Below are 25,191 nucleotides of genomic sequence, written 5' to 3'. Positions count from 1 at the left end.
ATATATATAGTGGAATATTAGTCAGCCATTAAAAAGAATGAAATAAGGCCATTCACAGCAATGTGATGGACCTGGGGAATGTCATACTGAGTGAAGTAAGTCAGACAGAGGAGAAATATCACATGACATCTCTTACATGTGGAATCTTAAAAAAAAATGACACAGATGAACTTACAAAACAGAAAGAGACTCACAGGCTTAGAAAAGGAACTCATGGTTGCTCCAGGGAAAGACTAGTTAAGGACTTTGGGAAGGTCAAGTACACAGTGCTATATTTAAAATGGATAACCAACAAAAACCTATCGCATAGCACATGGAATTCTGCTCAGTGTTATGTGCCTGGATGGGAAGGGGGTTGGGGGAGAATGGATACATGCACATGTATGGCCGAGTTCCTTCACTGTTCACCTGAAACCATCACAACATTGTTATACGGCTACAGTCCAATACAAAAAGCTTTTGGTGTTAAAAATAAAAATAAATTTTAGAAAAAGTAGCTGCTCCCATCCTGGACTATGCCCTCGATGGGGGAGGCACCCCTCTTCTCACTCACTGCTGTGTCCCTAGCAGTGCTGAGCACACAGTAGGTGTTCAGTGAACAGTTTTGAATGGGTGAATGAGAGAACAACCGGAAAATGTGGAACAAGAGCAAACGGGCAAAAGCGTGGCAGGAGCAGGGTGCACAATGCCCTGTAATGATTGAAGACCAAGCCAAGTGCCCCAGAGCCTGCCCACCCCTCCCTGCCCTCCTGAGGCCTCCTGTGTGCTGGGGAGAAGCTACTCACCTCTGTCCAGACCACAGGAGGAGGGGAAGCGGGGACAACGTCCTTGAGCCCTGTCTGAGAAATTGATCCTTGAATCCTGAAACCTTGGGGAAATTGTTCAAAGCCGCAGGGCTTCTCTGCACAGAGAGAGGCCCACAGCTCTCTTGTTTGGGGAAATACACTGTAACGCACCTTTTGCTTATGCAAAGATGCGGCCAAGTTTCTGTTCTGGAATAGAAAATAAGAAAGGATGCAGGCTCTGCATGATAATGTAAGAGCTGGCTTTCTTTATGGCAGACTTCCACCCTGGACACCAGTGAGCCCTGGCAGGTGGCCTGCGGCTACTGGGCAGAGGTGACCTTCTCCCCTGCCGAGGTGGAAGGACAGGGCAGGACAGAAGAGGCTGGTCCAGGCAGTGGGGCCCTGCCGGGGCGGGCAGGGGCAAGCTGCTGGTTGGGTTCGCGTCCCTTACGCTCAACCGTCAGGAAAGTTACCACCTCTTCCTCTGAGCCAAGCTCTGCCAACTAAGGCGCCTAAGCACCCAGTGAGGAGAAGGCAGGCCTGGAGCAGTTTGTTGTAGGGCCTTAGAGGCAGGCACAAGCCTGCTCTACTTCGTGGCTTCTCGGAGCCTTTGACATAACTGGGAAGGTCTCTCTGAGCCCTCCAGGAGGAGGCCTGTACATCACAGTGGAGGTGGCGGTGAAGAGAGTGCTATAAAGCTGGGCAGAAAGTCTGCGGGCTGCCAGTGAGCATTTTCATTCGTGCCCATCTTATAACACACAAATGGGGCTGCAAAAGCCCAGTCTCACTATGAGAATGAACATTCCCTTTGCAGATCTTCTTTACCACTCGCTTCTCTGCAAATGCTTCGCAGGCAAAGCAAGAACAAACATGACTCTAGCCTCTGCTCAAAATATCAAACTGTCATGAAATGCAAATGAGCAGGACAGGAATTGCTAAGACCGTATTATGCACAAAAATGGGAGGCAGGTAGAGCCCCTTCTTCAGCCCCCATGTCCCCCACTGTGACTCCTCCCATGAGGGTGAAACCATTGAATCCCCAAGCCTGCACCAGGCCACACTCTGCTGGGCCTGAGGATCTCTGCAGGTCTCTAGGGTGCAGGCGGGTTCCTCCACTCCCAGGCAAGTAGTTCAATGCCCAGAATCTAGATGGAGCCTCAACAAATGGTTACTGTGCAAACAAAGAAACAAAGCTGCCTTAAACCATTGCCCATGTTGGTGCAGATTACTTCCAAGAAGCTGCCTATTCCATCACTTCATCAGGTTGCAGGCGTTCCAGGGTGGGCTCAGCTGCCATCTTGCCCTGTGACTTGGGCTTGATATTTTGCTCATTTGAGCCTCAGTTTCCTCATCTGTGAAATGGAGGCAATACCAGCTCTAACCTCTCAGGCTGTTACCATGAACCAAACTCAACACCATATTTAAAGCATCCAGCAAAATCCCAGGCACACAGCACAGACTCAGGAACTCAGTAGAGCTGTCATCAAATGACAGAAGGTCAAATACCTGAGTTCTTTCTCTGGCCCCGCCAGGGGTCTCCTCGGGGCCGCCAGGGAGGGCTTGCTTGGACCACAGTGCGCAGCCAGGCTGTTTTCCAAAGCCCGTGCTGGGCCTCACCAGGCACCTGTGTGTGACCCAGACCTGGGGTTCTCCCCGCCAGCTCCGCCACAGGGCAACCAACAGCCACACCAACACTGGAGGCCCAGCCCTCCCACTCACCACCAGAGGGCTCATCAAAACGGGATAAGGCTGCAGACCAGGGAAGCGCAGCTCTGCCGAGGCCGCGGGACACAGAAGGATCTGTCTGAGGTCCGCGTGGAGGGCGCTGACAGGAAGGAGCAGGGGAAGACGGGGACCTTGATTCCTTCTGACAGCGGCCCTGGCCCTAGAGAGCCCTGGGCATCACCAGCCTCCCCGTGCGCCCGTGAGCTCCAGCCCCGGGGCCTGGCATGGAGTCTGCTCCGGAGGAAGCCCTTCGGGGAGGCCCTGGCAGCGACGCCATGTGACATCCTCAATGGCCCCACCAGTCTCAGAGACCATGAGCACGCCCAGCCCCCTCCCCACACCCGGCCAATGTCAGCAGTTGGGCACTGGCAGGGCATTTGAAAACAATGATTTTTCATTCCTCCCATGATTCATATTTTTCTAATTCCCTGCCGCTCTTTGACCCCAGGAAAGGAAGAGGGAAAATGCCATCGTGGGGAGCAGGGCCACAGCACCTGGGAGGTTCCCGGGGAGGGGAACAGGGAAGCAGCAAGTGCCCTGGGTGACCAAAGTTGGTGAGGTGGCTGAGCACAGGCAGGGAGGCAGACCTAGGCTATGTTCCTGCTTCTTACACACCCTGAGGGTCAAACATGGATCCCGAGCACTGCGGGCCCTGCTCCCCACTGGGGCCCTAAGATGAGACTCCACTGCAGCAGAGTCCCCTCCTCAGGTGGCTCTAGCAGGAGGTGAGAAACGGGAGGGGACCCTGTGAGTAAAGTGGCCTCAACAGCAGCTGGCGCCACCCGCCCCAGCCCTGAGAGGTGTGTGTGAGCTCCAGAAAGAAGCTCCTGTCTAGCTGGTTGGGTGGGAGGCAGCGGCTATGGACTGGGAGAGGCTGCAGAGCGGATGGGTCATCTCAGCGCCAGAGCTGGACCGGGTGGGATCAGCTCACACCTGAGCAGTGCAGATCAGGAGCCCGGGCCCAGGTCTGACGACACAGGGCAAGCCCTCAGCCAGCCTCCCCACCGCCACTCGGGCCTCAGGGTCCCCCGTACGATGAGGACAGCCAGGTTCAGTCCATGAGTCAGGAAGACCTCCTGAGGAGGGCGTGGCAACCCACTCCAGTATTCTTGCCTGGAGAATCCCATGGACAGAGGAGCCTGGCGGCTACAGTCCATGGGGTCACACAGAGTCCGGCACGGCTGAGTGACTAACTCTGACTTACTTACTTACTTCAGCAGGCCTGCCTCCCACCGCCACTCGGGCCTCAGGCTCCCCCACATGATGAGGAAGAAGGGGCGAGCTCTGCCCAGCAGGCACTGACCCAGAAGAGCCTGCGGACACCCTGGCCGTTCACATGTCACCTGTGCCTTTGGCACAGCTAGGGGGTCGTCAGGAACTCCGATCTCCCAGCAAAATTCAGAAGCGTCAGAGCACCGCTCCCTGTGGTATTACAGAGTTGTCTGCTGTGAACATATCCCTCCTCTGAAGTGAAATCCCTCGGCACAATTCCTAACATCCGGCACGTAAGGAGCCTCCTCGAATGCAGCAGGAAGCCGCCCTGTCCTTCATGCAGCCCACGGCACCTGGCGCCACGGGAACCTGTTCGGGTCACTGCGCTGTCTTGCCAGCCTCTGCCCCCAGGCAGAGCACTGTGCTGACCGCCTGGGCCAGGCTGGGAGCAGGGACCCAGAAGTGTGGAACCAGAAAGCAAATGGGTGGCTGAGAAGATGGGTGAACATACGCTGCGACGCAGGGAGCCCAGAGCCAAAGGCAGAGGGCTGAGTTCTCAGACACGCGAGGAGCTGCCCCAGAGCACTGCTGGGTCAGAGGGGGCCCACTGGAGCCCAGAGGCCCGTCTCACTGGCAGGCCCGGGTGCTGCCCCCACGCGCTCTGCTGAGAGCTGCGGACATTCCCACAGAACGGGCGAGGCACCCTCGGACGCTGCTCAGAGGGCCGTTTCCTCTGCTGCACCACCGGGGCCTCCAGCCCCTACAACTGTTTGTTACGTTGTTAACCGCCTCCTCCTGTCTGTGCCCGCTGAGGACTGGGGGCCCTTCTGCATCCTTAGCTGCCGCATCCTCAATGTCTAGGACCCGACTGGCTCCCAAAGCTTCAGGATCAATCCAAGCTCGGCCGTCCTGGCCAGCTCTGTCCCTCCGAGGCCCCCCTGTGCCGCAGCCCCGTGCCAGCCCCGCTCCACGCCTCCCGGGACACGCTGAAGGTCCACACAGGAAACCACCCTCCCCAGCTTGTCCACTTTGCTAACGTGTGGTCAAAACCAGCTCCAGACTCACCTCCACTGTGACTCCCCAGCCAGGCAGAGGGCGCTGGCGGCGTCTCGAGGCTGCCGAGGCCCCTGGCCTTCCTGCTGCACTAAGAGAAGCCAGTGTGTCCCCAAAAGTCAAGCTTCTCAAGGACAAGAGCGGGGCTGGTTTGACAGACATCATAGACAAAGACGCAATGGCTGTACCTCGTTGGTCAGCTCTGACTTTCCCAGACCTGTGCCAGGCACCTCCTCACGTCACCACCTTTCACCTCCCACACCCTGCAAGTGAGTGTTACTGCCCCTGTTTCCCTGTTGTGGAACGGAGGCTCAGAGAAACTGAGAAACCCGCCCACATGAGCACGAGTGGAACAGAGCAAAGGTTTTGGAAAGCACTGGGCCAAAGTGCGGACATTAAAACTGTACATCCCTACAGCCGGGTGACTCAAACCTCCAGCATCTATGGTGGAGACCAACAACCTTGAGCATCAGGGAAGGATGGACAAGAACAGTTACGCTACTAGGACTTCTTTTCCATGGACAACTCGAGCCTGTGTTTCATGGGAGTCTGTGGGACCATGGTCATCCTATGAGAATTCATTTACTCATTGATTCATTCATTCACAAGACAGTTCCTCAACCCCTACTATGCACCTGACCCTTCATCAGGTGCTGAGCACTCAAAACCAGGTCAGCAGACCCTCTGAATCTGACATTAAATTTGTGCACCCAGCCCTCCTGAGACATGCCACCAAGGGACCCCTCAGGCAGCAGAGGCGGATTCCAGGGTCACTCAGCTACAACTCCCGCAGCAGAGGGGGCAGACAAGGAGGAAGCTGGATGGGAGGGACAGCTGGGGGGGAGTGCACCCTCTGCTCTTCCGGCTCCACGGTCACCTCCTTGCTGGGATTTGCAGGCGACAAGCTCTGCCGCTTCCCAGAGCTGTCACCAAGGAGTGACACTGCCCGGCCTTCCTCATCCACGGGGACTCTCACTCCTACTTTGATAACCACCAGCTCCCCAGGGGAGGCCAAGGACAGGCTGCTCTGAGGCTTCCCTATTCGCCTGTCAGGAGGCCTCCAGGAGCTGGGAGGCAGGTGTGGGGGAGTCCTGGGGGCAGGAGAGAGCCTCACACTTCAGGGCCGAAGAGTCAGAGGGAAGGACAGGCGTCGGCTGCCCTCATCAAAATGTTCTCTGCCTGCACTGTCATCCCTGGGAAGGGGGAAGCGGTCTATTGTCTACCCCACAGGAATGTGACTTCTTGCAGCAGGACCTCGGGCCTGCTAACATGACACTTCTAGCACCTAGACTGTGCTCAGAGTAGGTGCTCTGTAGATATGTGTGAAGGGAATAAGTCAGTGAGTGGGGGGTGAACACACCCTAGAGAGAGGAGAAAGACACACGCCAGGGGAAACGCCAGGAGAGTCATGGATGGAAGACAGTCAGGGCCGTGGGCAGCAGGGAGAGGACCAGCATCCGGGCAGCTGGGTGTGCGAACCCCATCTGCCATGCCCGAGCCATGCCACCCAGCCTCTCCGAACCTCAGTGACCTCGTCCAGGAAAGGGAACCTCATGGGGGCCCTGGGGCAATGTAGAGACATTGTGTAAGTACTTCCTTACACATATGCGAAAACTCAGGCTCTTAGGCCACAGGGAGAGGTATTTGGAATAGTATTAACAGAAGGCATGAGCCCCAAACTCCCTAAGAGAGGTGTTTCCATCTCTTTAGAACCCAAACCAACCTCATGACTCCACTGATAGTATGTTGGGATCCCAGGCCCCTTAGCCTGGCACAGAAGGCTTTGCCAACCTCATTCCTGCCTCTCCCCCAGCACCCTTCACTCTGATTGGCCCCAGCCTCGAGCTGTGATGTGGTGATGCCATTGAGCCTTTACACATGCTGTTCTATCACCCGCAACACCACCAGCACACACCACGCTCCCCTGCAGGTTGACTCGGCCTCCGGGACCAGGTGGCTCGGCAGTAAAGAATCTATCGGCAATGCAAGAGCCACAGGAGACACAGGTTTGATCCCTGGGTGGGGTGGATCCTCTGTAGGAGAACATGGCAACTCACTCCATATTCTTGCCTGAAGAATCCCATGGACAGAGGAGCCAGGTGGGCTACAGTCAATAGGGTCACAAACTCGCCTTAGCACGCATCCACGCACCTGGGAAGCCCCCAGTGCCCAGCATGGGGCTCAATTGAGACCAGGCTTCTGAGAGTGCCCAACAGTTAAATACAAGACTGAGGACAGCTCACCCTTAAGGCACACTCTCCATGCACCCAGCATGCTGTTAAGCATCTTCTGGTCTTTAACTCGAGCTATGCTCCCAACAACCCTGGGAGGTGGCACTAATTATCCCCCATCCCAGCATCAGCAGGGCAGGCAGTCACCTCCTTTCTTCTAGACCTGAAGGAACAATCTACCTGCTGACCAGCCAGTCATGTTTCCATTCACTAGTGCATGCTGCTGCTGCTGCTAAATCGCTTCAGTCGTGTCCGACTCTATGCGACCCCATAGAAGGCAGCCCACCAGGCTCCCCCGTCCCTGGGATTCTCCAGGCAAGAACACTGGAGTGGGTTGCCATTTCCTTCTCCAATGCGTGAAAGTGAAAAGTGAAAGTGAAGTCACTCAGTCGTGTCCGACTCTTAGGGACCCCATGGACTGCAGCCCACCAGGCTCCTCCACCCACGGGGTTTTCCAGGCAAGAGGACTGGAGTGGGGTGCCGTTGCCTTCTCTGCACTAGTGCAGTGTGAGGTCTTAATTTCAATTTGTTGCCAACATTAAAAAACAATTAAGATTTCCTGTAAATTTGGATTTCCAGCTTCTCAAGGGACACGGGGGGAGGGGGCTCACAGTGGTGCATCTGTTTATTCCAAAATGACCACAAGTGAATGGGACCCAGGAGGGGATCTCCGGGGTGTAGCCTCTCCTGCTGCCCCAGTCCCCACCACGCCCTACTGTCCACAGCCCAGACACCCGGATTAGGCCTTCTGCCTGGCTCCCACCAGCGCCTGAGGTACTGTCCCCTTCTAAGTGTTGTGTTTGCTGGGGCTGTGGTCTCAGACCAATGGGTTAAACATGAGGAACAGGAACGGTGCTGGGAACACCCGGCTGTGGCTAAGCAGGAGCAGAGCCCGAGCCCTGGGGAGCTGCCATGAGACAGTGGGAGCCTGTTCTACCCACCCTCACATCCTTTGCTACAGCCAGGCCCAAACTCAACGTGTCCTCCTTGCCCCGGGAGCCCTTCTTGCTTCCCTCAGCTTCGGGGAACCAGGCTTTCGTGCCCAGTTTCAGACACATGTCTCTCTTCCCCAGGAACCAGAGCCAGAGACGTGTGGAAGGGACTGGGGGCTGCGCCTTTCCTCTGGCTCATCTGCCGCTCTGCAGCCAGTTCGGGATCATCCCTGAGACTGGCAGAAAACACGCCTGTCCTGTCTCAGCCTTCCCTACCATCACCTCGTGGCCCCAACATTCTTGGAAGCTGGTGAGAAATGGAGCCCATGGGCCTCTGATTGTTTGCAAGTCCTGGCAAGGTTTCGGTGAGCCCAGGCCAATTTCTGTATTAAATTAGAAAAGAGGAAAAATATCTGAATCCTGGCACAGACAGAAATCATTCAACAAAAATTGTTTAAGAACATCTCATGCTAGGAAGGGTCAAAGGGGACAGCGTCTACTCTGAAAGCTCAGAAGCTCCTTTGGGTCCCATGTTCTCCACAAGCCTAAGGAGTATGTCTGCCCTCGACAGAGGACACGCTTGGGATGGGGGTGGGGGAGCAGGAATTCTTCCAGAACATGAGCAATTAGCCCAGCTAGGAGGGGCAGCTATGTCTGCCCAGAAATCTTGCTCCTCCTGCTCTGTTGTTTTAAAATGCTCGCTCAGTTGCTTTAAACAGAATCCCCAAAGTGACTTCCTGGATCCATTCAGCTGGCAAAGTCGGGGTGGGGGTGGGCTGGGGTCTGAGGAGGGAGAGGGTGGAGCTCAGCTCAAGTGTAAGGTCCCTGCAATGGCCTTCGGGAAAGGCTGCTCTAGCTGCAGGGGCTTAGAGGCCTGAAGGGGAGAGAGGGAGCTCGTCTCCTGCGGGCACCTCAGGAGTGCCTTTCCTTTCAGTATTTATCGATCAGGGTGTGTGGGAGGTGCAAAGATGAAGAAACCAAGTTCAAGGCAAGGCGGGACCTTTGCCAGGTAGGTAAAAGCCAAGATTGGGATGCAACTGCTTCTGACTCCAAAGCTGGTCCCCATTCTAAGCCCTAACACATGCGCCCAAGTGCACGGACACAGTGAGAGGCAAACGAAACTATAAAGAGCCAGGGTTCAGCTCAAGGTGCTGTTGCTGTTGCTTTCCAGTGGCTCAGTCGTGTCCGAACCCTTGCAACCCCATGGACATCTGTCCTTCACCATCTCCTGGAGCTTGCTCAAACTCATGTCCATCGAGTTAGTGATGCCATCCAACCATCTCATCCTCTGTCAGCTCAAGGTGGGCACTAAGCAAGTAGAAGATTTCTTTAGATCTCAGTGCAAATATTTCTTGAGCCCCAGGTAGTGGCTTTGCGGTCCGTATGGTCTTTGTCCCAACTATTCACCTCCACCACGGTAGCACAAAAGCAGCCACAGACAATTCATAGACGAGTGGGCATGGTCACGTCCCAATAAAACTTTATTTTCAAAAACAGATGGGCTGAATTTGGCTCTTGGGCTCTAATTTTGGCAAGCCTGCTTTAGACTCTCCAGTTTATCCTGAGAAAAATCATGTGAATTTGCTTAAACCCAGTAATATGTCCAAGTTTCAGTTCAGTCGCTGAGTCGTGTCTGACTCTTTGCGACCCCACGGACTGCACCATGACAGGCTTCCCTGTCCATCACCAACTCCCGGAGCTGGCACAAACTCATGTCCATCAAGTCAGTGATGCCATCCAATCATCTCATCCTCTGTCATCCCCTTCTCCTCCCCCCTTCAATCTTTCCCAGCATCAGAGTCTTTTCCAATGAGTCATTTCTTCGCATCAAATGGCCAAAGTATTGGAACTTCAGCTTCAGCATCAGTCCTTCCAATGAATATTCAGGACTGATTTCCTTTAGGATTGACTGGTTGGATCTCCTTGCAGTCCAAGGGACTCTCAAGAGTCTTCTCCAACACCACAGTTCGAAAGTATCAAGTCTTCGGAACTCAGCTTTCTTTGTAGTCCAACTCTCACATCCATAGATGACTACTGGAAAAACCATAGCTTTGACTAGATGGACCTTTGTTGGCAAAGTAATGTCTCTGCTTTTTAACATGCTGTCTAGGCTGGTCATAGCTTTTCTTCCAAGGAATAAGCATCTTTTAATTTCATGGCTGCACTCACCATCTGTAGTATTTTGGAGCCCAAGAAACTAAAGTCTGTCAATGTTTCCATTATTTCCCCATCTAATTACCATGAGTGATGGGACCGGATGCCATGATCTTTGTTTTTTGAATGTTGCGTCTTAAGACAACTTTTTCACTCTCCTCTTTCATCAAGAGGCCCTTTAGTTCTTCTTCACTTTCTGCCGTAAGTGTGGTGTCATCTGTGTATCTGAGGTTATTGATATTTCTCCCTGTAATCTTGATTCCAGCTTGTGCTTTATCCAGCCCAACATTTCTCATGATGTACTCTACATATAAGTTAAATAAGCAGGGTGACAGTATACAGACTTGACATACTCTTTTCCTGATTTGGAACCAGTCCATTGTTCCATGTCCAGTTCTAACTGCTGCTTCTTGACCTGCACACAGATTTCTTAGGAGGCAGGTAAGGTGGTCTGGTATTCCCAACTCTTTAAGAATTTTCCACAGTTTGTTTTGATGCACACAGTCAAAGGCTTTGGCATAGTCAATAAAGCAGAAATAGATGTTTTTCTGGAACTCTCTTGCCTTTTTGATGATCCAAAGGATGTTGGCAATTTGATCTCTGGTTCCTCTGCCTTTTCTAAATCCAGCTTGAACATCTGGAAGTTCATGGTTCACATACTGTTGAAGCCTGGCTTGGAGAATTTTGAGCATTACTTTGCAAGCATGTGAGATGAGTGCAATTGTGTGGTAGTTTGAACATTCTTTGGTCTTGCTTTTCTTTGGGATTGGAATGATAATTGACCTTTCCAAGTCCTGTGGCCACTGCTGAGTTTTCCAAATTTGCTGGCATATTGAGTGCAACACTTAAACAGCACTATCCTCTAGGACTTGAAATAGCTCAAATGGAATTCCATCACCTCCACTAGGTTTTTTCATAGTGATGCTTTCTAAGGCCCACTTGACTTCAGATTCCAGGGTGTCTGGCTCTAGGTGAGTGATCACACCATTGTGGTTTTCTGGTTCATGAAGCTCTTTTTTGTATAGTTCTTCTGTGTATTCTTGCCACTTCATCTCAATATCTTCTGCTTCTGTTAGGTCCATACCATTTCTGTCCTTTATTGTACCCATCTTTGCATGAAATGTTCCCTTGGTATCTCTCATTTTCTTGAGGAGATCTCTAGTCTTTCCCATTGTTTTCCTGTTTCTTTTCATTGATCACTGAGGAAGGCTTTCTTATCTCTCCTTGCTATTCTTTGGAACTCTGCATTCAAATGGGTATATCTTTCCTTTTCTCCTCTGCCTTTAGCTTCTCTTCTTTTCTCAGCTATTTGTAAGGCCTCCTCAGACAACCATTTTGCGTTTTTGCATTTCTTTTTCTTGGGGATGGTCTTGATCCGTGCCTCCCGTTCAGGGTCATGAAACTCCATCCATAGTTCATCAGGCACTCTGTTTACCAGACCTAACCCCTTGAATCTATTTGTCACTTCCACTGTATAATTGTAAGGGATTTTATTTAGGTCATACCTGAATGGTTTACTTTTCTATAAATGGTTTACTTTCATGTAAATTACATATAAAATTGATGTTTTAAAAAATTTTGCCATTCAAAACAAGTGGCACTTTCCGGAAAGACACCTCATGACATGTCCTGGCCTCATGACACTGGCCTCCAGAGGATGACTGGCCACCTCCCCGCTACAAGGAAGCCAACTGGACCAGCAGCTCGGTCAGGCAGCACTAGGTCACTACAGCCTTTGCTTTGCCAAGGAGGAGTAGGATTGAAAGGAACGCTTTAGTTAAATGCTATAAGCCACATAGGAAGCACTGATCTTTAGCCCAGGATTTTATACTTTTTGAAGTCTTGGCACAAATAGGTTTTATTTTTAAAAGTGCACATGTAAACATGTGTGTAGGTATGTTAGTCACTCAGTCATGTCCAACTCTGCAACCTGAAGGATTGTAGCCTGCCAAGCTCCTCAGTCCATGGGATTCTCCAGGCAAGAATAGTGGGGTGGGTTGCCATTCCCTTCTCTAGGGATCTTCTCAACCCAGGATCGAACCAAGGTCTCCCACATTGCAGGCAGATTCTCTATCATCTGAACCAATAGGGAAGCCTATATGTAAACATCACCTGCAGTGCAGGAGACCCCAGTTCGATTCCTGACTCTGGAAGCTCCCCTGGAGAAGGGATAGGCTACCACTTCAGTATTCTCAGGCTTCTCTTGTGGCTCAACTGGTAAGGAATCCACCTGCAATCCGGGAGACCTGGGTTCGATCCCTGGGCTGGGAAGATTCCCTGGAGGAGGGCATGGCAACCCACTCCAATATTCTGGCCTGGAGAATCCCCAAGGACAGAGGAGCCTGGTGGGCTGCAGTCCATGGGGTCAGAAAGAGTCGGACACGACTGAGCGACTAAGCACAGCATAAAGCATATGTAAACATACTACTCTGATGATGGCTCTTCGGTTTTCTCCGAACGCATTCCTCCCTGGCCTCCCATTCAGCTGAGCCCAGAGAATAGCTGCTCTCCATGCCTGACAAGCTAACTGGAGGTGCTGCGAATGTGGGGGGTCGTCCCCACGTGGCTCCTTGGGATGCCCGGCTCACACGGCCACAGCACTGAGTTTGCAAGGAGAGACTAGCTCAGGGGCTGGCAGCGTAATCCGCCCAACAGCAGAGTCAGCTGCAGGTATGTTCAGGAGGGCTGACGGCCTCCCAGTCCGGGAGCACCAGACACAGCAGGGAGCACGTTTCCGAGGAAGAGGGGTCAAACAGGACGCTTCCCAGCACAGAGGGGAGCCCAAGAAGCACCTTGTCCTCAGGGGTGGCCCTAGTGAAGGTCAGAGGATGAGCCTGGGTTGAAAAGGAGCAGGAGAGGGATGGTAGCCGGGGAGGCCGGCAGTGGAGACGCACGTCTCAGTAGGGACCACGGCGGGCCTGGCCGCGGTGTGGGGCGCGGGGCCTGGAGGAGCCAGCATGGCTTGAGGGACTGCACATCTGCTCACACTCCCAGCTGCCCCCGCATCGCCTCGTGGCGGTGGGATAGAGCCTCCTCCTCCCTGAAACACGTGGCCGAGGCTCTCCAGGAGCCTTCCCCAGTGGGTCCCAGCCTCCCTGGTCAGGAGACAGGGCTTCAGCCCGTGTCTACCAGCAGTCTTGAGGCGATGGCCTGTGAGAACTAAAAATCAAGGCAGGGGGCCCCAGAAGACAGCCTGGTCCCAGTGCTCAGAAGGCCCCCTTCCCTCATCTGGGCAGAGAGTAAGGAGGAGCGGTAGACTGGAGCTGAGCCTCCAGATGAATCGAGGAGGGGGATGGACAGTAAGAACAGGTCTCGAGGCGGGAAGCACAGGCTCGGGTTCCCAGGCTCAGGGGTGAGAGACCAGCGTCCATGCTTGGAAGGGCTCTGCACTTGGGCTTACTGCTCTGTGCTTAGCATCTTGAAACTCATCATTTGACCTTTAAATTCGTGTTTTGTGAGATCTGCTTGGACAGAGAGGCCCTCAGATGTGGCCCCACCTCCCAGGACAGGCTCCTGGCTGCCTGCTCCACACTCAGGGACCGCTGCAGGGGGTACACAGGTGCAAGGAGAACCAGGTGGACGCTGGTGCCTTGGGGCATCTCAGGGCAGGGCCTGGGTGGGGATGGAGGGCCCAGGTGGACACTGGTGCCTTGGGGCATCTCAGGGCAGGGCCTGGGTGGGGATGGAGGGCCCAGGTGGACACTGGTGCCTTAGGGCATCTCAGGGCAGGGCCTGGGTGGGGACGGAGGGCCCATGGGGAAGAGAGGTGCCCCGTGTTCTTGCAGTTGTCAGGGGAGGGGCAGCTGCCAAGCCCCAGGGCACTGCTGCATCGCTGCAGGGCCCTGAGGGAGTGCTCTCTCCTGCACCCGCTCCTGGGGGCCTCTATTTCTCCTCCCAACCTCCCTAAGTCTGGCTGAAGCTTTGTCTGAGCTTCTGCCCAGCCTGCAGTACCCTCTGGGCAAAAGCCACAAATACAAATCTTAATTTTGGTGATTCCCCATTCTAGTGAAATGTTCTAATATCTGAATTTAAAACAGGCTCTGTACAATATAAAGATGAATGGCAAAATTCATGATTATAATGAAAAATCCTAATTTTTCTCCACTTAGAGTGACAATAAACAGAAAATTTAAAAATCTGGACAGGCTGAGAGACTGTGAGAGAAAGGAAAAGGCTTTAGTATTAATATATGTACCTTGTATGACACTTTTTCCTACTCTTTGAATAGAGAACCATATTTCCAGTATGCACTTGGCCCAGCAAGTTTTGTACCCAGTAGACATTCTGGGTGTGGGGCTGCCACAACTGAATATACAGCAAGAACAGTTAGGTGGTCAGGGAGAGCCAGGGTCTGGGAAATGATGCTGCTGACAACAGGCCATGGGAGTCACTGTTGAGTGCAACCAGAACGAAACTCCAGAAGTCTAACTTCTGGGGAGGGCATGAAATGCCAAAGAGAGTCCCCAAGGGGAAAAACCAGGGAGGAAAAGATCTCAGGACATGACTTCAAACGAAAATGTAAGCCATTGACAAGCCACCCCCAACCAAAATAAAGGCAAACAACAAAACTGGGGAAAATATTTCCCACACACACATCAGAGAAAAAGTTAACCTATTTTAACAGTTCTTCAAATTAACACAAAAGAAACCAAAATCCTGGTAGAATAAAGAAAATGAAGAGACCAATCATACAAATATAGATGATGACTATTTTAAAACATATGTGTATATATTTTAAATGGAACCTCATTATCATCAAATATCTACAACTTACAACAAAAGTATATCCTTGTTGTAGCTATCAAATTGCCACAGCTAAAAAAGATCTGGTGGTGTGAGCAGGTGAAGAGATGGGCATTTACTCAATGGAACATGAATAGTTGAAACCATAACAGAACAGTCTGACATATGTAGCTTTAAAATGCACATACCTGCTGACCAGGGATTACACTTTTAGAAACTTAGTTTAAGGAAATAGTGAAGGATAAGCACTCAGCTATAATATTCATTACAATTAGTGGCCAAACTGATATCTAAAAGGGAAATAAATCCTGCTACATGAGTAATATAAAATGATTGATCATACAAAAAATATGCTATATTCACAAGGAGCAATGTTATGCCATCATTAGAAGGAGGTTCGGTTCAGTTCAGTTCAGTTGCTCAGTCATGCCCAACTCTTTGTGACCCCATGGACTGCACCACAACAGGCTTCCCTGTCCATCACCAACTCCTGGAGCTTGCTCAAACTCATGTCCATCAAGTCAGTGACGCCATTCAACCGTCTCATACTCTGTCATCTCCTTCTCCTCCCACCTTCAATCTTTCTCAGCATTAGAGTCTTTCCCAATGAGTCAGTTCTTCCCATCAGGTTGCCAAAGTATTGGAGTTTCAGCTTCAGTATCAGTCCTTCCAATGAATATTCAGGACTGATTTCCTTTAGGATGGACTGGTTGGATCTCCTTGCAGTCCAAGGGACTCTCAAGAGTCTTCTCCAACACCACAGCTCAAAAGCATCAACTCTTTGGTGCTCAGCTTTCTTTATGGTCCAACTCTCATATCCATACATGACTACCGGAAAAACTATAGCTTTGACTAGATGGACCTTTGTTGGCAAAGTAACGTCTCTGTTTTTTAATATAATAAAATGAGGTACTCATTTAATACAATAAAATGAGGTACCAATAAAATAAGGTACTAGGCAATAATTGGTAGGAGAAAACATTCACAACTTATAGGAATATATTCTAATTTTCCATCATAAATAGTATATCAGACATGTTAAATAGCATATTTTAATAAACAATGTTACTTTTCTAGATGTGAGGAGGAAAAGAAGGAAACTAGAACTCACAAGAGGTGCTTGAATGGGTTGGTGGGAGGGTTCTGAACACCATGAGACCCTTTCTAAATCTAGGTGGCTCTCTTGAAGCACTCAGCAAATACTTCCAACCCTCCTCACACTCCAGAGATTCTGAGATTTAAAGAGGGATGGATTCATTCCCTTTTTCTTACCAAAAAAAGAGTATAAAATGTCTTGCCCATTAATTTGAAAGGAAGTGACACCTTGCACAATTTCCTACTGCCCTTATAATCACATTCAAGTCCCTCTACTGACCCTTCCTTGGCTCCAGTTCCCCCTCTTACCTGGGCCCCTGCTTCCCACATTGGCTCCACTTCACTTCCGACATAGAGCTGACGCCCAATAAACACGTGTTGATCATACTGTATGGACAGGAGCTATGTGGACTCTGATAGAAGAGGCTGTGCTGCAGTTACAGAGAATCTGCCACATCTCAGCAGCTTAACAGGGTAAAGGCTGGGGTGCATTTTCCTGCACACATCAAGGCTTTATGCAGCCCCACTGTGTAGCTGTAGCTACTGGGATGTGTGGCTTCCAAGGTCCCTGTGGCAGAAAGAGAGGGACGGAAGGGACACAGCAGCTCTCAGCTGCCTTAGCCAAGAGGCAACCTCTGTCATTTCCACACGGGCTGTCAGATAAAACTAGTCCCACAACCCGAAGTGAGGTGTAAGGGAGGCTGGGAAACAGAAGGGAGGGAGCACGTGAATATTCGATGAACCTGGAATGTCTGCATCACAGCAGGACCCGTGTCCCAGCCCAGGCTGAGCCACAAAGAGGCCCCAGAGGGAGTCCTGCAAGCGGAGTGACTGAGTGATGACGGATGCCACGCTGGCTCAGCGCTGCCCCGGCCCCGCTCGGCCAGCCCACAGTTCCCGGGTTCTTGCCACCAGACCCCCGCCAGACCCTCCTCCCAGAGCCTCTACGACCTTCCTCAGGGAACAGGCTGTCTGCCCGGGGCGAGCCCCAAGCCTGGGGGGCTGGGAACACACTGCCCTGGTCCCGCCGTTCTCACTCTGGGCCAGCCTCCTGTCCCCCACAGCGCCGCTCTGGCTCCAAGCACGGAGGAGCCTCCCGATGGTCTGTGCACCTACAGAAGAGGGAGACCTTCCCTGGCCGGGCCTTGGAGGGCCCGCGGGGCTCTGGCTGCAGATCCCGGTGGGCCAGCACCTACTGGGTCTGAAGGCCCCCACTCCCACAGCTGCCCATGGCATTCCTGAGCGCCACGTGCCGGTCACGTTCAGAGGCAGGGCACAGCAGGCAGAAGGTGGAATGGTGCCTCCCAAGGACTGGAGAGAGGGGCACTGGGGAGTTACTGTTTAGCAGGTACAGAGGGGCAGTTCTGCAAGATGAAATGAGCTCTGCAGATGGCTGGTAGTGATGCCCGGCTGCACAATAAGGTGAGATACTTAATGCAACGCAGGACCCAAGCAGGGTCCCTCATCCCCCTCGACCGCCCTGCCCTCTTACAGTGGGAGCTCAGCTGGAGGCTCAGACACCTCCCACTGCGGTGTCTCCCTGAGTCCGGAGAGTCCGCCAGGCCCTCTGCCTCTGCAGGACCAACCACTGAGCCTGGGCAAGCCCCACCTGCTGGATGCAAGCGGGGAAACAAGACTCGGCCCAGTTCCTCTTCCTCAGCTCCTCCTATGATCCCTTTTCTGTTATATTAAAAATTTGTCTCAACAGTAGAATTTTTATACTTCTCATGCTTTTCAAGAAACTAACCAAACCGTCCCTTTACCCAAAATTGAGGTTCAGTTGGATCATGGGGGTGTAAATGAATAAACTGAAGTTAACTGGTGAAACCAAGACACAGTTCTAGACCTCCTCCTAGCATTTCATGGGCACAAGGTATGTACGGCAGAGGGGGCTTCCACCCCAGGGAAAAGGCAGATTTGCCCCACAAGCCTCAGGAAGCCACTCCAACTTCAGGGTCCTTGTCAGACTTGTTAAGAATAATTCTAAACCTGCTATCACTAATCTATTAATAAATATTGTCACTGTCACAATAAAAACCACATTTATTTAGAGACTGAAAAGCAGGTTCATCTTCATTTATTTAATTTAATCCTCATTGACAATTCAAGATTAAAATGACTGTCCATTTTAAAGATGAGAAAACCAAGGTTTAGAAGATTGAAGCCCATTCTCAGAGACATAGCTGGTAGTGGCAGGGCCAGGAGTAATCCAGATACAAAATAATCAAAAACATATATCCAGATTCTGCCCCTCATTCCTGGCACAAACCTTCTAAAATCCTGGTAATTTCCTGAATGATAGGGGTGAGAGGAGCATCTTATGCTATTTATAATGAGCCCCTTTCAACCTTACCTGAGCTCATGTTAATGAAGATATTCTTGGTGGGCCCTTAGATTGTTCAGGATTTGGGCTGGTAGCCAGAGGAACCAGCTGTATGATTAGATTTGGAACTTTCAGCCCCATCCCCAACTTTCAGGGAAGAGAGAAGAGCTGGAGATTGAGGTCAATCACCCACGGGCTTCCCTAGTGGCTCAGTCAGTAAAGAATCTTCCTGCAATGCAGGATTCCCAGGTTTAATCTCTGGGTTGGAAAGAAAAGACGCCCTGAAGAAGAGAACGGCAACCCATCCAGTATTCTTGCCTGGGAAATCCCATGGACAGAGAATTCTGGCGGGCTACAGCCCATGGGATCTCAAGAGTCGGACGTGAGTTAGCGACTAAACTACCACCACCATCCATGGCCAGTGATTCCCACCAATCACGCCTACAAAACAAAATCGCCATTAAATTCTCAACAATGGAGTTTGGAGTGCTTCTCGGCTGGTGAGCACATCAAGGTGCTGGGAGGGCAGTGCATTCAGAAGGGCCTTGGAAGCTCCACGCACCTCCCCCATGCGTTCCTCCATTGGCTGTTCCTCGGTTTTCCTCAGCTGTGTGCTTTATAATAACCGGTGATAGTGAGTAAAGTGGTTCCCTGAGTTGGGAACTATACTCGCAAATTATTGAACCTGAGGAGCTGGTGATGGGTTGGTCAGAAGTACAGCTGACATCGTGTACTTCTGGGGCTTGAGATAAGCGTTTAAAGCGGGGCTGTCTCGTGAGACTGAACTCTTACCTTCTGGGGTCTACGCTAATTCTGGTCGTAGGTGTCACGAGTGTTGGCATGAGTAGAGGAAACGAGTGGTTCTCCTTTACCAGGATTCAGGACTCTTATTCCACCCCAGTGCTTTTGGCCACTGAGTTGGAGAGCGGTATAATGCTTGAGGAAAAGCATGTATTTTGAAGGCAGACAAGATTTAATATTCTACCAGTTTTATAGAGTTAGTGTGAAGATTTCCAAAGATATGCATGATAAGTGACTAGTACAAGCCTGCCACACAGAATCACACATTAAGATCTCAATATTTGGGGCTTTCCTGGCAGTCAAACAGTTAAAACTCTCCCTTCCAATGCACGGGGGTGGGCAGGTTCAATCTCTGGTCTGGGAACTAAGATCCCACAGGCCTCTCAGCCAAAAAACCAGAACATAAACAACAGAAGCAATATTGTAAAAAATTCAATAAAGAGTTTTTAAAAAAGAGCTCAATGTTTGTAGCCATCATGGTATTATTATTATTACATTAAAGGTAATTTTCAAAAGTAAGTGACACTAAGTGTGACAACACGCTCCAAAATAAAACAATATCTGCAAATGTAACAGATGTCAGCCAGCTTTGCAGATGAGGTGGCTGCATTCCGGAGTCAGTGACTTACTTAAGGCAGGAGGAGAGGAAGAGAGGCAGGCCGGCAGGCAGGCAGGGGCCTTCTGGTCCAGTGACCAGCTCACTCATATCTTCCCTCTTGCTCCTGACCTATCTCTTCACTGGGGCTCTGGGAGCAGGGTCTTGCCCAAGGGCCAGCTGAGTTCCCAGGGGCTCACTATGGCCCAGGAAGCAGAGCAGAGCCGACAGGCTGGGGCACACAGCCCTGCTGCTTTAGGACTCCCCATCCCCTTGCAAGCCCAGGCTTCCTTCCACAAACCCACTCCTCCCACGACACGCAGGCCCACTGCATCTTCCTCCAACCCCTCCTATTCTCCCAGCAGGGCTCAACAGAGGCACCAGGCAGTGAGGGGCAGGACCTTTGCACCACTCAGGGCAGGCAGGATTGCACTCTGCAAGGTCAGAATTCTGTACCTTCTGGGGTGGGAGGGGCTGGAATGAGGGGAGGCCGATGGCTTAACCTGTCAGGAGAGCGATGGGGCAGGTGCGCTGGGATGCCATAGAGGGCTTGGGTGGTACAGTCACTCAGTTAAGGAGCCCAGCCTCACAGGGAGACACGGATACTCTCTTCAATCTTTATTTCTTCTGATTACCTCAAGGAGAAACCTCGGATGGGTGTTATTCTCTGTCCTCCTGACACACGCTAATCTCCCTTCTGCAGAGCAGAAAGCAGGACTGTCTAGCTGGGGCTGAAATTGTTGTTCAGTCACTCGGTCATGTCCGACTCTGCGACCCCATGGACTGTGGCACGCCAGGCTCCCCTGACCTTTACAATCTCCCCGAGTCTTCTCAAACTCAGGTCCATTGAGTTGGTGATGCCATCCAACCATTTCATCCTCTGTCATCCCCTTATCACCTTGCATTTTAGTTTTAGATTACCTTTACAATAAAGTGGGCTTCCCTGGTACCTCAGCTGATAAAGAATCCGCCTGCAATGCAGGAGACCCTGGTGATTCCTGAGTCAGGAAGATCTGCTGGAGAAGGGATAGGCTACCCACTCCAGTATTCTTCGGCTTCCCTGATGGCTCAGCTGGTAAAGAATTTGCCTGCAATGTGGGAGACCTTGATTGGATCCCTCGGCTGGATCCCTGGGCTGGGAAGATCCCTTGGAGAAGGGAACGGCTACCCACTCCTGGCCTGGAGAATTCCACGGACTATATAGTCCATGGTGTCGCAAAGAGTAGGGCAGGACTGAGAGACTTTCAGTTTACAATAAAGTGAGGCTGCCTTTGTAAATAATTTTAAACTTTTAGAAAATCAGTTGATTTATAGGAAAACACATGGCCTACACAATGTGGGTATTATGAAAAATTACGAAAACTAGCACACAGATGATGAGTGTCTAGAAAAATGGCCTTAGCATGTAAATGGCTTTGCCAAGTCAGAATCCCCACAAACAATTGCAGATGAGAAGTCAGGCTAAACAAGGTCGATGAGAGGGTCACCTCTTCTCACCTGTAGACACAGAGCCTCCCTGTGACCATTTCACTCACGCCCAGCTCCAGCAGAAAACTGTGGCAAGCAGAGGTGCCCTGGCCCACCTACGCCCCCAGCCTCCCAGCCCCACCCCAGAGCCCTCCCCCGCCACCCCACCCCCACTCACGATGTTCATGAGGGTGAGCAGGTACTTCTGCACATGCTCCTTCCCATGGAACTGGACCACAGAGTCGTCCACTCCCAGCAGGACCTCGATGTTGTAGTCGTCGTCAGCAGCATGCCTGCGTACCCTCTGCCTGGAGCTGTTGACTCGCTCCTCCAGAACACCCAGAGCACGGCTGAGGCTGTCCAGGCTGTCTGGGGAGACCCCTGGAAGGAGAGAGGACACAGCCTGTAGCAGCAGTCCAGGCTCAACAAGGCCACTGCAGGCGGACAAAACCCACTCAGATGCAACTCGGCCCCTGCAAGATGCCAGTGTGGCCATCATCACAGCCCTGTGACCCAGGGCATTTCTGTCCCCATTTCATGGCAGAGCAAACTGAGGTTCAGACAGCGCAGTTGTGATGGGCAAGTCAGCTCAGACCCAGTAGCATGGAAACCCACAGCTCAGCCATCCCAGAGGCTGGGCCTGGCAGCCAGTGATGAACAGAAAAAACAGGAGCCTGGGTGGACAGAGCCAGCTCTTTTCACCCATTCACACACTCCCCCAGTGCCAAAGGGCTGGTCTCCCAGGTGTTACCAGCCCATTTATAACCGGGGAAATTGAGGCCCAGCCCAGGTGGCACGTGTTTCACAGAATCTTTCCAGACAGCTCCCCTCTGGGACTTTTGGCTCAGCCCCTGGCTGAAGCAAAGTCCCTCATCTCTCAGCCAGGACCGCCCTCTCCCTCCTGGGCTGGGACCAGCCCGTGGGCACCCTTCCCCCGCCCAGACCTGTGCCTGCCCCTGCTGCCAAGTGCTGAGGAGCCGAGAGGCTGCCTGACAGTCATGCAGAGCCCACGATGAGCCCTCACAGGGCAACGAGCCACAGTCTGCAGGTCAGGGCTCACTCCAGCCCCCACAGACCAACACGCGGCTCAGCGCGGGGCAGCCCGTCCGGGGCCAGGGGCTGCATCCCATCAGGCCAGGGCCCCAGGATGTCACTGCATCTTCTGCAGAGCTGCAGCACATTTCCACTTCCTTCTACTTTCCCACTGGGCCTGGAGCCCCCCAGGAACCAGAGATGCTGCCCCCACCTCTCAGGGTTGCAGCTGAGTTGCCTGGGCTGACCTTCAGCATTGCTGGCAGCCACAGACCACACTGCCCAGTAAGAACCAGTGCCAACGTCTCTGGAAGCCCCTCACACCCCTGCATGGATCTCTGTGTCTGCTCCAGGCCCCTGACCCCAGGGTCTTCCCCTCCTCGGCATTCCTGGTGAGGGGAGAAGCAGGTGTGTCTCAGAAACACTTGCCCTGGGAAGGACCTAGGACATCAGGTTATCATGACATCGCCAAAGAGTCTTCCAGAACAATTCTTCTCACTTGTCCCCCAGGCTCTTGTCTACTGCCTCCTCTGGAGGCACAAGAAGGCAGCCTGTCGCCAAGGTCCTGCCCAACCTGTGGGCCCTCTGCAAATGTGTCCTTATCCAGTGCTGACAACAGGCCTCTTTGGTGGGCATTATTGACTCCATTTTACAGACAGGAAGGCTGACAGAGCCCCCCCAATCAGGCAGAAACTCTCTTCTTCACACCTGCTGTCTGTTAGCTTTGGGGCACAAACCTGCCCCCTGGTCGCAGACAGACCAAGAAGGAAAAGCGGAGGTGAAGGGGCAGGGGAAGACGAAGGGCTCCGTAGAGCAGATGAATAATGTCGGGTTGGGCTGAGTGTCTGTTGCACTCCTGTACCTCCTGGGGCCCCTGTGTACACAGCCCTGCAGTCCCCCATGTGCCCTCAATATGCACAGGCACACATTCACACACACACGGCAGGCACTGCCCGGGGCCGCTCCAGGGCCGGCGCCCGTGCAGAGCTAATCCTTCTGCTGGGCTGTCTGGAGATGATTCAGGGCCATCCTTGCTGCTCCCAGGGGAGACATCGGCTACTTAAACCTGACGGGGGGTGAGGAATCGCTGCTCTATTTTTACACATTTATTTCTTTGCATTTTCAACAAGCAGGGACAGTTCACCTTCAGAACCACCTTGGGAAGCAGAAAGATGATAATTTTCATTAAAAAAGAACTCTTCCTGGGGAAGAGGCTGGAGGTCACCCTCTGCCCCTGTCAAGCCAGGGTTCACTGACAGGCAGTCCCTGGGCAAAACCAGACCACGGGGGTCCTGTTAGGGCTGTGTGTTTTTTTAAATACCGCATATGGTCAACAGTATTTCAAGTTTCGAGAGTTCATGTTAAAAATCTAGAATAGCCAGCCTGGCTAAGAAATTAGGAAACGGAGCCACTATAGAGGGGATACGGGGTTTCACGCTGAGCTGTGGAGTAATGGCCATGCCTGGGTCCCCAGGCCTCCTGGCCCGCTCCCTCACGCCCACGTAACCTCTGAAGGCCTCAGCGTGGGCCCCAGACCCTGAACCGTGAAGCCACTGTGCAGGGACTTTGCTGGACATTCTCTGAGGAGGGCTCGGGGCTACCATCAGGTCAGGCTGGCTGGGGTACATCTTGTAGTTGCTTCTGTTGAGCAAACTCTATTTTAACTAAACTGTATGTTACAAGTCCATAAACACAGCAATGTTTCCTAAGAATGCACTAGAAACATTAATTTCACCACAGGCATAATTATTGTTATCATTATTATCTCAATCATGATAACTGTGGAGGGTGACTTAGACATTATGTCCTAGAACCACCCCCAAGACCCAGCCCCTGTAGAGATGTGCTTGAATCCAAAGGAAATGGCAGATGAAGGGAGGAAAACAGGGCCCCCCAAGCAATTCAAAGGTGGCAGCCCTGCCCTCCAGTCCCTGGGAGCCCCAGTCCTGCTCAGCCCTAGGAGGGCACAGGGAGCCGCCCCCAGACCCAGGGCCACGCGAGCGCTGATGGGATTCGGCAGCCAGGCTGACGTTCCACCTTCTCATTCTTGGACGTCTCCCGGCTTCCCTACAGTGGGCCCAACCCTAAAGGCTAGGCCACGCGGAGATCCCAGCCGTGCCCTGGTGCCCGGGTCCTAGCAGGCCTGCCCCTCAGGTTGAGAGTTCTGCTCAGGTCCTCAGTGGGCTGTTCTTGATTACTTGCAACCACGCCCAGCCTCAGAGCCTGTCCGCCTGCACAGGGCAGCCTGTCCAGTCTACAGGCCTCAGCTCTCTCGGTCCCCCTCCCGCCTCCCCCTGCAGCTCCTGCATGCTCGTAAGTGGCCAAGCCTCAGTGACCCAGAGCTTACCCAGCCCTGTGCCTGACCCCTCATTTCTGACCAGGCCTGAACACTGAGCAGTCAGCACTGCCCATCTCCTGCAGAGGACGGAGGGCAATCTGTCACCTCTGCGCACAGACTCCCACACGGGGAGAAGTCACCAGTCCTGCTGGGGGGCTGATCCATGGTAGACGGGGGCAGACTGGACCCCAGCAGGCCAAGGCTCCCCTGCATGGAGGTGTCTGTGGCAGGACCCTGTCTTTCCAATGGGCAACCACGGGCTTTTAGTCTCTGGCATTCCCCGTGCTGGGGGCACCCTCTAGTTAGCTCACGTCTCGGGCAAAGGATGATACAATAGGAAGCCTCCAAGAGCTGTCCCTCATTTGAGTGTCTCTACAGGCGGGCAGACAAAATTCCGCAAAGAATCAATAACAGTCTGTCCGACAGGACAGAATAAGGGGAAGCAGAACTGCATTCAGGAAACCCTGAAGTGCCTGCCCTCCAGGGGAACACGCAGGTCACAGCAGCCAAGCTCACGCACAGTGCCTGGATCACAGGACCCTGCCCAGCTCCTGCTGCCCCTGCAGCCTGGTATGGTGGGGCGTGTGCACAGCCCGTCAGAGTGACAAACCTCCACTGCGGTCCAGCCATCCAATCCCCGGCAAGTAGGAGGCTCCTCACCATCCTCATTACTGTCTCATTTTAGCATCAAGCAGCCTCAGGAAG

The 25,191-nt window shown here is 52.5% G+C and overlaps 1 protein-coding gene across 2 annotated transcripts in view; it reads right to left on the bottom strand.

Moving 5' to 3' along the window:
- The window catches only part of ADAMTS2 (ADAM metallopeptidase with thrombospondin type 1 motif 2), a 261,043-nt gene that overhangs the window by 78,729 nt on the left and 157,123 nt on the right, over nucleotides 1-25,191 (bottom strand). For both annotated transcript variants that reach the window (XR_009694017.1, XM_061149663.1), the window contains exon 4: nucleotides 21,295-21,497. Coding sequence is in view for 1 of the 2 variants with exons in the window: in XM_061149663.1 (XP_061005646.1) it covers nucleotides 21,295-21,497 (203 nt within the window). In the remaining variant the exon portion in view is untranslated. The remainder of the gene's footprint in view (nucleotides 1-21,294; nucleotides 21,498-25,191) is intronic.

Source organism: Dama dama, chromosome 9, assembly GCF_033118175.1.
Source record: "Dama dama isolate Ldn47 chromosome 9, ASM3311817v1, whole genome shotgun sequence".
NCBI lineage: Eukaryota > Metazoa > Chordata > Mammalia > Artiodactyla > Cervidae > Dama > Dama dama.
This window is presented reverse-complemented; position numbering and strand designations above follow the sequence as displayed.